The sequence below is a fragment of the Pogona vitticeps genome, chromosome 5 (genome assembly GCF_051106095.1).
Source record: "Pogona vitticeps strain Pit_001003342236 chromosome 5, PviZW2.1, whole genome shotgun sequence".
NCBI lineage: Eukaryota > Metazoa > Chordata > Lepidosauria > Squamata > Agamidae > Pogona > Pogona vitticeps.
This window is the reverse complement of record NC_135787.1, coordinates 61,915,703-61,930,423: the sequence shown is the minus strand read 5'-3', so window position 1 is coordinate 61,930,423 and position 14,721 is coordinate 61,915,703. Positions and strand designations below refer to the sequence as shown.

The 14,721-nt window shown below is 38.6% G+C and overlaps 1 protein-coding gene across 50 annotated transcripts in view; it reads left to right on the top strand.

Annotated features, from left to right (window-relative positions):
• Positions 1-14,721, top strand: part of SORBS2 (sorbin and SH3 domain containing 2) — a 237,799-nt gene that overhangs the window by 162,154 nt on the left and 60,924 nt on the right. For 41 of the 50 annotated variants that reach the window (XM_078393957.1, XM_073001370.2, XM_073001375.2 and 38 more), the window contains 4 exons: positions 5,047-5,113; positions 8,691-8,735; positions 12,101-12,278; positions 12,858-12,972. In XM_078393957.1, the coding sequence (XP_078250083.1) occupies positions 5,047-5,113; positions 8,691-8,735; positions 12,101-12,278; positions 12,858-12,972 (405 nt within the window). The remainder of the gene's footprint in view (positions 1-5,046; positions 5,114-8,690; positions 8,736-12,100; positions 12,279-12,857; positions 12,973-14,721) is intronic. The other 9 variants (XM_073001376.2, XM_073001371.2, XM_078393932.1 and 6 more) reach the window with 1 other exon arrangement.

Below are 14,721 nucleotides of genomic sequence, written 5' to 3'. Positions count from 1 at the left end.
TCTCAGGCTGTTGGCCCTATCATCTCTAGACCTCTGTGGTGCCTTCCACACCACCAATCACAAGAGCCACCACACGCCACTGTCCAGAGGCCTGCATGTTTGTTTTTTTCCCCACTTGGATGCGAAACACTGCATGAGAAGCCATCATTAAGAAAAAGGAGAATGTGGAATGAGCTGGTGGCGGTGGTGCTGTGTGCTTGCTTTAACTGAAACAACAGTGGTTGGTCAGATATTCAACCTAGCTCTAGACTTCTTTCTTTTGTTTGGGTAGGAGCCTGACTACAGTTAGTTTGCTCTCTTCTGTAGGAAAGTGTGAAGTGAAACGTTTTGGCTCCTTCAAAAAAATAAAGGTCAGCATCAGCGATGGGAAGGCATCAGCTGTATACAGTCATGCCTACCGTATATTGAGTGAATTAATGAACAATGATATCTTTCATCCAAGTATTTTAAATGACACATATTTTGCTGGAGGTAATGCCTACCCATCTGGTCACTTTCCAAGAGTTTTCAACAATTAAGCCTGTAGGAGGAATGGAAACTAACTTGCCAAACTTGAGTAACCTGTTCACTACAAAGGGTTGCTTATAGAATGCCATAGACTTCCTTCCTGCAGTGTGCTTACAGTGTTGCCATTTTTATGCCGTGTGTCAGGTGTCACTCGTTGGCACTATACTGCAGGCAGTTGAGGGCTTACTGAAGCTATTGATGACGCTACACATAATTAGCTTTACAAATGTCTGTGTATAAGTTTGTAAATCAGGGTTACATGTTCATTTTTCGTGGAGCCATCTTTGATGACACACAGATTCCAAAATGCAGATTGCATAAATGCAGCTCTTGCATTTATTTTATTTGAATCATCCCATATTTTGTACAAGGATGTGTATGCTGTCATTTCTATATTTTTAGAAACGGGCAATACTGATTTAAAATGCACTCCAAGTAAAGTTTTGTTTTTCCTTGCATCATGCTGTATTTTGCTGCTGCTGCTGCTACTACTACTATTATTATTGTGATGCCTTTTGTTGCTGGAAATAGCAGAGCACTCTCATACATTGAAAATAAAAGGCTATGTGGGTTGTGCACACTTGCCTGTTCCCCAGTGTGGTCATTTCAATGGCCTATTTGCAGTGTATGCATCCTTAAAACCAATGTGGATCTGATATAAATTAAATTGATTTAAATTTTTTAAAATTGGAGTGTTTGATGATTTAAATAAAAAATCAATTTTATGTAAATCAATTTGATTTTTTAAAAATCATTTATTTTTATCCACCTTGCATAAAACTGCACATCTGTATAACAGATTTTAGATCATGTGTTCATTTTTGCTTTGTTTCTCTATAGGTCCTATTTTTCCTCATCCATATTGTCAGAGTTGAACTGTACACATAGATGACCAGCCACTGGGAATGTTATGGACATATTGCTGGAGCATGATATATGTCCATTCATATACTCCATTATAATTATTATTCTGTTTGCATTGAGCTTGAAGCATTCAAGCTTTCAAAAAGAAAAGCTTGAAAAGTTGCTTTTTAAAATAATTTATTGTGGAACTCATCATAAAACCCAGCAACTCATCAATGCTACAATAACTAATAATGTTGCTGATTACTTTTTAGTTATTTTTAAAAATTTGGATCTAAATGGTTAAATGGTTTAACAGTTGAAAAAAAAATCCCCTCAAAATGTCCCACCACAGCATTTTAACCCCCAGAAAGTAACAAAGAAAAGCAGCGAGTAATCCTTACTCCTTATATGGAAGGAAGATATTAAGTTGCCAATATGTTTTTTGATAAAGGATTGCCATTATGGTCTTCTTACCATAGAGACCATGCTTCTAGGCCTTGGTAGAAGGTATTTCTATGGTTGAGATGAGCAGTTCTGCTTACCGTATTTGCCGGCATATAAGATGACTTTTTGCCCTGAAAAACATTCCTCCAAGTGCGGGGTTCATCTTATATGCCAGGTGCACTTCAGAAGGAGCCGCTGCCACTGTGAGTGACGCGGGGCCGCACCAGCCGGGGAGGAAGGCAGGCAGGCAGTCGGTCCAGACGGAGGGAGGGCAGCAGAGCAGGCCATGCCTGAGTGGCCAGAGCCCGCTGCCCCGTGCCGCTGAGCCAGCTGCCCGCTCGGCCACTGGCTGCTGAGAGCCGCTTGCCCTCCGCCGCCGCCCGCCCAGCCGCTTGCCCTCCTCCTCACCCTCCTCCGCTGCCGCCTGCCCCACCACTTGCCCTCCTCCTCTTGCTTATCTTTCTAAACTCCCACCATTTCCCTTCAGAAATATACAAACTCTATATTTTGAGTGGAAATGTTGGGGGGGTCGTCTTATACGCCCAGTCGTCTTATACGCCGGCAAATACAGTACTTTGCCCCTCCTTATGACCTTTCAATACTTACTTTTGTGAGCAACTCACAACAACTCAATGAAGAAGCTATGGAATTCTGTCAAAGCTTCAGACTTTGTGGCTAACAGCAAGTGTTCTAATCAATGACATCTATAGTTTTGCTATATTAGGTGTTACCATGCCTAGTAGTTGCTCCCTTGATATGTGTGATGTGATCTACTGAAATAGCTCCTTTTCATGTGATTTTTCATTAAAAAGTGCCAGGGCTTTTGCTGGAAACTCCAGGTTCCAGCACTTCTTTATTCTCTTGCACTCCATTCAGTATTACTGTTTGCATTTTTAAAAGATGGCTCCGCTTCTAGAAAATTGTGTAAAATTACAAAAGGAAAAAATACTACCTTACACAACTTGCAGGGATTTATTTTGTTTTATTACCAACTAGCAACATTAACTAAAGGAATTGGTTCAACCTTTATTTTTCCTAAAAGCAGATCCATGTTGGGAAGTATTAAAAGAACTGTGTTAAGTCACCACATGTGATCATTCCAGTTGTACATGAGTGTTTCCATGCAGGTATACCTGAAAATAGTGGTGTGTGATCACTCTGTTCAGAACAAGTGAGAGGAGGTACTGTATGCCATCAGCAGCTAAAAATTATAGCTCTGAAGTTTGTGAATACACAGCATGCTGATGTGTTTTCCTTACAAAGAAATAAAGGAGAACTGGATGAGTGTCATTATGTATTTTTTCTCTTCACTTTAGAGTTCAAATCTGTGTCAAGTTTCACCATCAGTTTTAAGCTCTACCCTTTTTGTTAGTTGCTAAGCTCAAGAGCTGGAACTGATTTTCCCCTGCCTTGTTTTGTACTGAATAAAATCAGCTTAGAGTATATATGTATATACAGCTTAGCTGACTGGCTGGCATTCTATAAGAACACTCGGATCTATTAATCAGAATTTTAAAAGTATTCCATAATGTATGTCGTTATAGCTGAGTAATGATGCTTTCTTTACAATGAAAAGTGGTGAGTGTGTGGCTTGTCCTCACAAGAGAAATAAAAGATGTCTCAGTCACAGGATTTCACTATAGCTGCAAAGGTTCTTATCAAGAAAAGAATCAAGCCACCAAATTTGTGTGTGCGTCCTGGGGTGTGTGCCTGTTTATTTGACTTCTAACAACACAATCCAATACAATTGCTTCACAGTTAACCTTCTGATTATTTGGACAACAAAAAGTCCTGTCATTTGTGTGTGAATAAATCTGGTCCATCAGGATTAGTTTAACTTTAGCAGTGCAGTATTGGAATATTGTAGCAAACATTCCTGGTTTTTTTTAAAATGGGGTTTTGTCTGGTGAAAATTCACAGCCCACTTTCACAAAGCATCACATGATTCCGGATTGTTACTAAGGCTAAGCAGAATGTGGGGCAAGCAGGAGACACTTTACAGGGAGTTATAAATATTTCCACTAACTATGTACTTCCTTATTAATCATTTCTTGATGGTATATATTTCTTTAGACAATTAAGCAACACTTGCTGTTCTTACTTTTTCATTGTTACTTGCTATCTGATTGTTTAGCAGTAGAGTTTAATCTTTTAAATAAAGATCTATGTCTAGCAAATGAGTATACTGTATTTCAGTGGATTTCAAAGGGACTTCTTGGTGGATCACATTAACTCCTAATGTAATTCCTGGTCTATTGAACTGAATTCTGTGGCATCCCCACCATAATGTGTTGAGTAAAGATGTGGAGGAACACTTGATGGAAGCTATTGTGCCAAATAGTTTTTACCAAATTGAGCTATTTCCAACTTTTTTAAAAAATGCGTAATTCCTTAGAAACAAGGTTCTGTGTAACGATTCCTGATCATCCACATCATCCTTAAAGTACTCTGTATTTTCAAACACTCCACGGACACTCAGAAACTTTTAACAGATTTCTCAGCTTTTCGAGAAAACCCTAAAAAAATTCCAACTGGGATATCCCCACTGTTTCTTCTCCAAGGCAGAGGGCCTCATACTGGAAAAAAATTGAAATAATACAGGGCTCTTCCATCTATGAAAGAAGTAGATGGAACAGCCACTGCTCAATTGAGCAGCGGCACCATTCAGCTTCCTTCTGAGCACTTGGAATGTGACTACAGTTCCTAAAATCTCTGATGGGAAGTAATTTTTTTGGTGAGAAATCAGTCAATTGGCCTCTTCCTGGCACCTGTCTTGCCCCTTGCTTGTCTCCCAATGTACATTTTTACCTTGAAGAGAAGAGGACTGAGTGGAAGGTTAAGGACTAGGTAAATGGTAGGGGGCTACTCATAATGGGCTGTATTATTCTCAAGTTTCAAGCAAGGCACTCACATATTAGAGCAGTGCTGCCCCATAAGCTCACACAATCCTTTTCTGTCTTTCTTGGTGGATAATTAGTTTCTACAAGACTGTTTGCTTGAAGGAGGTTTGAAGGTTGTCTTCTCTCACCCTATGAAGTACTGAGGGATGCATCATACTGAAGCATCCCTAATGAATGTAAAGGATGCTGCACGTGACAGGATACTCCACCAGTTATAACTACAGTACACTGAATAAACTGCAGGCTTACCTCAATTACAAATTAATCTAAAAAGCAATTTTATAACCAATTTAATTTTTGTAGGGTTTCTTTCCCCCTTTCTAATGGTTTAAAACTTTATTATTTTTAGACAGTTGACAGGCCGAAGGATTGGTATAAGACGATGTTCAAGCAAATCCACATGGTTCACAAGCCTGGTATGTGTTACTTCGTCTTCTTGCTATAGTTGTATACATCTTTGTGGCTTGCTGTCTGATTATTATATAAAAATTGATGGTTGTTAAGTAATAAAAAACCCAGATCCAGTAGGCACTTCTTCAAACCATTGAATACAGTTGATTTATTATTCTCTAGGGAAAGCTAGTGAGTGTCCTTAACAGGATTTTCAAGAGGTAAATAGAAATAAAAGAGATTATAGTGAATCTATTAAAGAAAGCAAGTAGCGTGATCTCACATCCTCCGTAGGAATTAACATAAGATGATTTTCATTGCTGCTGTCTACTAAGGCAACATATCTATTTGAGAGCTCCAGCTACATAGTGAAATTAATAATTCTGGCTGATATAGGAGAACTATATGTTTCTGCATCTCCACGAGTGATTTTCTTTGTTTCTTTCTCAAAAGAATCATTGGTCATTCTAGAAACTCAGAATGTAACTTTTATCCAAGATTACAGAGCAGAGAAATAGTGTTTGCTCCATGATCATCCAAAAACCATCATGGCTGACCAGGAATTTGGATCAGAGCTAATTTAAATAAGTCAAGCCGCTAATTTGTCAGTTGATTAATACAGTTTACACTAATGAAAATACTTCGAATTGGGAAGAATTATGTCTTCCTTGTTTTTAGATAATGCACACGCAACCATTTCAGAGATACTTTAAAAGTTATGATGATGAGATACAAGAAGAATGCTTAAGATAGTGCCTACCACTTGCAGTTTATTTTTTATTAAAAACAATGTGTATTTTTAATTTACTGCTGAATTAAACAGTGTAGCACCATTAAGTCAATTAAGTTTTTTTATGACTTATTTAGTCCATCAACTTAACGCTGAAGAGCCCATTGTGGCTCAGTTGTAGAGCTCACACATACAGTATTTAAGGTCTCTTGTTGATATATCCTATCAAAAGCCCTGGAGAGCCACTAACAGTTAGCGTGGACCATATTGCTGTAGACTGAACAGTGGTCTGCGTTGTTACAAAGCAGTCTTTATATGAAGCATAGGCCTTTAATTCTTATAAGCTAGCCATTACCTCACACTGACACATTCATCACTGGCGCATAGCAGCACATTTCTGTGTATCCTGTTTCCCACATGAGAGGGAGGAGATGCATTGGTAGACACAGTGGACTGGGCATTTTCTCCACATGCCTGACTGCTCCACATTGAATGAGGGAACATCATACATTATATTGAAAATGCTTTAATTTTCTGTAACTTTATAACTAGCAAGTGTGCTAGTTTCACAAGGCATTTTTTAAATATTAATACTCTGAATGCTTTGCAGCAGGAGTAGGGAATATGTGGCCTTCCAGATCAATCTGAACTTCATTTCTTTCCATCCCTTATTGTTAGCCATCTAAACCAGAGCTCTTGAAGTTTGCCAAAATCTGGAGAAACACAGTCCCCACCCCCATTTTTAATAAGAAGTTCCTTCTTGCTTCCTCCTATTAATATGTTGGACCAATCTAGATGTTATGGGAAGAAAATATTTCCAATATCCTATTCTCCTTCCCAGAATTGGATTCCCTCAGAAATATGTACCTCAGAAGTCACACTTGCAAATTATGTCTGTGCTTACCTTCCAGTGACTAATAACAAAAAACACACTCTAAATGGAAGCCGTTTAAGTGAGGAAAATCTCATGCTACGACAAGCATGTCTTTCACTGTTTGAGGAAGCACCTGTTTTTCAAAACAGGAAATGAATGATAGACAGTCTAGTAAGAACGCTAGTCTAGTGCAGGCATAGCAAGGTCTGTGCAAGGCTTTGCATCCAGAATCAGAAACCCTGATAAGGTTAGATTCCTGGTCCAGAACCTCTGTACCTGCATTGAAGTTCTGGAGCTTTGTTGGGCGAAGGTCTGGGGTGTTGCTAGCAGCCCAGAATAGTCAGGGATGGGGCTGTAGTGCACATCCCCTTTCCTTTTAGCCAGACACAGTTGCAAAGGGAATTAGCTTCTTCACAGCTGTGGATATGTATGTGTTTCTCCCTTTGGCAGATTAAAGAAAACTTGAGAATAGAAACGGCAGCCTAAAAGAGCTGTCCACAAACAAAATGCAGCAAAGATAGTTGTACTCATTGGTTATGTTCCCTGTCTTTGACATTTTGAGTGAAAGGGTCCATTCATATAGAGTAGTTCCACCTGACTACAATCTTGATCATACCACGGATCCCTTTTAAATTAACACTGGATGCAACAGAAAATGGCCCAAACCTTGTAGCATAAACTACACTCACATAAGGGTGATATCACTAGCAGGGAGATATTACTATAATTAAAGAGTTCTATACCTGCTGACGGTATCATTGCAGGCAAATCAAGCAAGCCTTGTGGTCAAAGCAGGAACTTTTTAATTACAAGCAATCTGCTGCTGCCAAGCATCATCCAGCAAGGAGAAGTTGTTGGTAACTAAAGAGTTCCCCCTTCAATCCTGGAATTCACCCAACTTGCATACAATGAGAGTGATTGCAGGTGAGTTTTGCAAGCCCCCAAATTAAAGGAGGAACTGTTTAATTTACCAGCAGTCTTTCCCTACCAGTGATATCATTGCCCTTAGGCAGGCAAAATTTGCACTGCAGGATTTTGGTTATTGAACATGTGGCCAATGAAAGTGATTTTGTTCCAGCATACTTGTTGGAGAGAGCAGGTCTACAGTGCTATAGCCATGTTTCGGTGGCATGACACTATGAAGAAGGAATATGCATTTCATTTTCTTTTCATTGAATTATGAGGACTGTTTTCATAGTTCCTCTGGTAGCTTAATCATTTTTTTAAGGGAAAATCAGACATACAAATGAAGGCAGTGTTTCACAGTGACAACACATGTTTTGCCTTGTTTAATTTTTAGTTGTGGGATTTCAAGTAGCAGAGCTCATAAACGTCTCTGCATCTCTGCAAAATGGAATATTGCCAGGTAGAGATGTTAGGTAGAGTTGTCAGTAATGCCAGAAAGGATGGGTGGTGAATTCCTTGGTGGAAATGAAATGTAAATCTTGTTGATTTCAGCGGAGAAAATGATCACATACTGTATTTGTATCTTGTATTCATATCAGCAGAATTTAAAAGTGTCTGGATCATGCCAGTGTTAACTCTAGATTCAACAGCTGGTGCATCTCTTTTCTTATCTCTAATGGCTCATTCACACTGGCCTGCAGAATGATGTTTGCATGAGGAAAATCCACGCCATTGGCCCCATTCAGGTTCTTTGCTGTTCTCTTGCAGCAATATGGTGAACTGCACAGAACAGTGATTCCCATACTGCTGTAAGTGTGAATTGGCTGCTAATGGAAACTGCCTAAGGATAAAAGAAAATAGTAGATACACTTTACATCCCCAGTGATACAAGAGACACATGTTATCCGGAATAGGATTTTTCAATATTAAACTAGTAATATATGGCATAGAATCAAGAAATAAAATGTTTACCTTGTGAAAGAGCATTAGCTGCCAACCTTTTTGTTTGTTTGTTTGAATTTGCAAAGGCAAAGCTGCCTCACTGTGATAGACAGCTATTCCACTACTATAATGTTTATCTTTCTTTTTATAGATGATGACACAGACATGTATAATACTGCATATGCATATAATACGGGTAGGACTTATTCCTTGCCTTCACACAAGTCATTTGTTAGTGTCATCAAGTGATCACGGTAGCTAACCCTGCTGGCCTGCTTTTAATGTGCTTGTGTAACTTGTGTTGTTTTGTTGGTTTCGGTTTTGTTACTTGCCTGACTTCAAAATGATTCAATCTGATTTGTTTTTTACTCAAATAATCCAAAATATTTTGGTTGTACTGTATTGCCCTTTTCAGTGCCTTGGCTTGCACTTTTTTACCTGCTTGGGGAGATCTGGAGATTTGCAGTGCTTTAATTCAAATGCAAATTATAAGATCACTGTTTACAGTGAAGTATGCACAACATATACTGAAGATAATAAACATAGTAGCTAACTAAAATACTGCATTATATACATTGAGCTAAATCTAATTAGAGTAGAAAATCACCCAATGAATGGGCTTTGTTAAATTAATGCTTATATGAATCCCATTGGTCTGCTTGATCTACTCTAACTGGACTAACAGTTTGATTTCAGCCACTGCACCTGTACTGTTCAGGCACAATCCAGAACAAGCCATCTTTTTTAAAATCCATAGATTTTAATGGGAGAAAATTAATACAAGTTGTGTTTGATTTTCCCTGGGCCTGGCCTATTAGGCAGAACATGAATTCAAAAACACAAAAATACTTATCCATTAAACCTGTAGTCACATTGTTTTTGCAATAAAACAAAATGTAACTTAGTGGAAATTGGAAGTAGCACTAGAAGATTGCAAATTGTTATACAAATGTGCAGTATGCCAACAAATAATAGAACTATACCAAATATGCTTGTCAAGCAATTTTTAAAATAAGGTAGCTATTATACAGATTGGCAAAATGATGCATAATACAATATATCATAGGACAAAGGTATTTTTTAAAAGTATCTATAGCTTTAAGTTCACATTGAACCAGTGCACAAAACTATATTTATTGTGAACTATTTGGGTGAATATCCAGCACTAATGCTGATAAATGTTGTACTACTAATCAGAAAGGCATTGTTCATTAACTGTATTAACCCTGGCATGTCTAAATATGTAAATGTGTATGTATACATATGTGGATTTTTTTTCAGATTTCAGTAACAAAACAAGCACTAAATTTAGGCACCATGGGGAGACTATTTCATTTTGGCCTGTCACACCAGGTTTTGTGGGAGTGGGGGGAAGGTGGACTACAGTTTCCAAAATCTGGAGGTAGTCATTCAAAGTTAAATATTCCAGTCTCTAGGCCAGAGTGAGCAAAACTGTGTCTTGGAGACCCCATGTGGCCCCAAGGACATTTTTGCACCCCTTTGCCTCTACAGACCTTTATTTTTGTCATTTTGTTTATAGTGTTCTTAACTGCTGTCAATATTTTAATTGTTATACGATACTGGCTGAAATTTAGTAGGAAGTTAGAACTAGAGTAAAAAGGTAAAGGTTCCCCTTGATATTCTTAGTCCAGTCGTGTCTGACTCTAGAGGGAAGTGCTCATCCCGTTTTCAAGCCGTAGAGCCAGCGCTTGTACGAAGACAGTTTCCACTGTCACTTGGCCGGCGTGACTAGGGAACGGCGTTTTACCTTCCCACCGAGGTGGTACCTATTTATCTACTCACATTTGCATGCTTTCGAACTGCTAGGTTGGCGAGGAGCTGGGATAAAGCGATGGGAGCTCACTAGAGTAGAATTTAATTAATAAAATTTACACAGGCATTAACTCACCAAATCCTAACTGATTCAATGGGCTGACTCTAGATGCAACTTACTACCAGATTTCAGCCATTGACTCTAAAGCAGTGTTTCCCAGCTGGAAGTCATGACCCCCCCAAGGGACTCATGAAGTGTTTTCATGGGAGGTTGTAGGTCGCCTTATGTGTGCTGTAGCACTTATTAAAAAATTTGTTCCTTGACATTTATTTATTTATTTATTTATTTATTTATTTATTTATTTATTTATTTATTTATTTATTTATTTATTTGTCGCCCACTCTACCCAAAGGGCGGCTTACAACAATTAAAATTCAACTAAAATACAATAAAAGATAAAATGATTAAAATGCAATTAAAATTGCCATCAGGACCCACAGTTGATGTTATTTCAATTAAAAGCCTTCTGGAAAAGGAAGGTTTTGACCTGGTGCCAAAATGTCATCAGTGTCAGCGCCAGATGAATTTCAGTCGGGAGGGCATTCCGTAGTCTGGGGGCAGCTGCCGAAAAGGCCCTTTGTCTACAAGCCCTCCCTCTTATCTCCTTGAGGGACGGCTCGTTCAAAAGGGCCCCTGGCTAGACCTTAACTGCCGGGTAGGCTCATATGGAAGGAGGCGGTCCTTCAGGTATCCTGGGCCCAAGCCGTTTAGGGCTTTATATGTCAAAACAAGCACTTTGTTTTGGGCCCGGGCAGCAACTGGTAACCATTGTAACTTAAACAGAATTGGCTTGACGTGTTCTCTAGCGGCCCCACCACAACTCTGCTCATCCAGGTAGGGCCGTAGCTGTTACAATTTCTGCAGCTGAAGGAAGGCGCCCCTGGCCACCGAGTCCACCTGGGCTTCCAGAGTTAGACTGGGGTCCAGGAGCATCCCCAGGCTGTGGACCCTGTCCTTTAGGGGGAGTGTAACCCCATTCAGAGCAGGGAAATGGCCCTCCAACTTGTCCGGCGAAGCACCCACTAACAGCACTTCCATCTTGTCTGGATTGAGTTTCAATTTATTAACCTCAGGAGAGGATATTAAAGTAAGCATGTATGTATGAAAAACAGGCCCTTTAGGGGGAAAAGAAGCCTCTACTTTCTGAGAAGGGATGGTTTGACCCCATTAAAAATACCTTTTTATACAAATGTGCCGTGGTGATGGTGTCCGAGGTTACTTGGCTATTCTAAAAGGAGGTCCCAAGTCAAAAACGTTGGGAACCACTGCTCTAGGGTGTCTAATAAATTTAATAAATGTAGTAATTACAATTTGTGATCTATCAAGTGAAATGGAGCCTACTCTGTATGCATATACTGTACTGCTAGTGTGACAAAGCCCTGTTTCTTTAATCCAAAGTAGTTTACCCTGTACTCATTTTTAAATGCCTGTTTTGGCCTAAACCTAGGCAGGAAACCTGAACAGGTTTGGGAGGTTTATTTAATCCCAGCACCTTTCATAGTGCCCAGAAATGGACCAAATGCCTTCAAATTATAAAAAGCCAAACCTTGTGTGTTTAGACAGGCATTTATGGTTGTATGTTTTGGGTTCTGGAGGCACTGGGCCTTGAGGAGTCCCATCATCCTCCCTAAATCCGAAACTGTTTTCTCTCTTCCTCTATTTGCCATCGGTTGATGCAAATAGTTAAATTTTTGATTCTCCTGTTTGTACTTTTTCTGTCTTTTTAGGTAACTTCAGCCCATCCTATTCTGCTCAAGCACATCCAGCTGCCAAGACTCAGACATACAGACCATTGACAAAAAGTACTTCTGACAATGGCACGGAGACCTTTAAGGTCTCATCTCCTGTACCTCCACCACCACCTGTACCACCGATTCGACCACGGCAAAGATCAGTACCAGAAAAGTGAGCCCTATAATCTCATTGTAATACTAATTCAAAACAAAACTGATTCAGAAGTAATATATAAAGTCATTGGTTCAATTTGACATAATGTAAATAAAGTTACACTTACAGAAGTGTCCCAAGTCTTACACCTAGACAGACAGCCTTTCACTGTTCATGTTCACAACTGTTGTTTGACATGCCTGCAGAAATTCTTAGTGGGTATTATTTCCACCCTCTCATGATTTTTTCTACTGCTTGTATATCTTCATATTATGCATGCGTAGCTATGCAAAAGGATTTTGGCCATTATTTTATCTTTCTGATGTGAATTCAAACATACAATTAGTGTTCTTAGGTTGCAAAAAGCACCATTCTTCTCCATAAATAATATACAAATGATTACAAATACGCACACACATACTGTATTTTTACAGTTTGTAAAAGTCAGTAGAATTTGAACCACATATTTTAAAACTGCAAGTAGAAAGCAAGTCAATATCCATTGAACATTTTTCTCATATATGTGTAGAATTTGATAGGAAAGACCATTTCTTTAAATTTAATCTGCTGACTTCTAAATTTTATTTTTATTTTAAGAAATGAGTGGGAACCTCCAGACAGAAAGGTAGACACACGCAAATTCCGTTCAGAACCAAGAAGTATTTTTGAATATGAGCCTGGGAAATCCTCTATCCTGGAACATGAAAGACCAGTAAGTGAAGATGACTAGGTTTGATAAAATAGTTTACTGCAAAATATTTTCCTATTAAAAACTGAGATTATTTTATCAGCTTCAGTTAGATAATTCAAAAAGGAATTCCAAGAATTGTATTCCTCTTCTAGATTTTATCATGTATAAAAATTAAAAATGTATCACTGTGGTGGGGGAAAAAATTTGAGCGAACATTTAGCATTATATGGTGGGCAAATTACTGTTTTTGCTTGGTTGTTGCGGCACATTTAATTCTGAGCATTGTTTTTAATGGCTGAGTTTGAAGAGCATATATTTTTACTTATTACATGGCTAAGCATCCAGTCACAATATGTGAATGTAAACAGTTTCTCACCTTTGTAGTAATTTTATCAGGACACCTAAAACTATCCTGAGACTTGTTACACATGAATATGAAATTCTTGTTTCTTAGGCACTCAAGAAAACTAAATCCACAAATATATTTCATTATTTACACCTGTTGGTATCTTCACAAACAATGGTTCAATACATGCTAACTAGTGACTAAAATTCTTCACTGGGTTTTCTTTAAAGCTGAGTTAGAATTATTTAAAAGCATGTTTAATAAGGCTGCACTCTGATGCTTCAGTAATTAAACAATAACATTTCCAGTAATCCAAATCGACATCCTCAGCTGTTTCTGCTTGTGGAAATTTCTTGCATACGATGCGTTTGGAAAAATTGTTTTTTGTTTTCTTTTTTAAATGTACTAAATAGAACAGTAGCATTGTGATTACTGTTTTTATATTTAGTGAAGGAAAAGCAATACTTTGCTGTCGTATCCAGAGATTGACCTAAATGGCTTTAGCAGGCCTGATGTAGTTTTTGTTATCTAAATCTGAAGCGCAATTGTCCTTAAATATCCACACTTCTATTGTAAAATATATTTCATTCAGGGACATCCACATTTTAGATGTGGCAAACACATGAAAAAATCTCAGGATTTTTTTGGGGGGGGGGGAGAATTGCAGTTTTCATTTGGATGACAGATTTACTTAATGCTGTACTACGCTGTGAACATGCCTTCCAAAGTATGTCCGCCTAAATATAAGGTAAAGGTTCCCCTTGACATTTAGTCCAGTTGTGTCTGGCTCTAGGGCGCGGTGCTCATCCCTGTCTCCAAGCTGTAGAGCCAGCGTTTTGTCTGTAGACAGTTTCTGTGGTCACATGACCAGCGCGACTAGACACGGAACGCTGTTACCTTCCCACCGAGGTGGTACCTATTTATCTACTTGCATTTTACATGCTTCCTAAATATACTACATGGTATATTTGCTTATATTTCTGGTTTTTTCCATGCAATCAGTTATATTGTAGTTTTCCAGTATCAAGGTAAAAGCTAAATTAGCAATTTACATTATTAATCAGTTTGACAGTAACTGCTGGATAGCTCAGTGGTTTAGGTCTCTGGCTGTGGAGCCAGAGGTTGGGAGTTCAGTTTCCCCCTGTGTCTCCTTGACAGGGGATGGACTCAGGGATCCATGGACTCCCGTCCAGGTCTGCAGGTCTATGATGATGATGATACAATCTGTCACAATTCTACCAGCGTGTAAATAAATGATGAAATTATATTTGCTTCATCTTTATTAAATTTATATTCTGTCTTTCTACCAGAAGACGTAGCACTGAAGACAGATATTGGTAATAAAAATGCTGATATGACAGTAGCCAAAATCCTATTATTCACTTATGCCAACGTAAGTCCAATAGTGTAAATGTCAGCAGCAC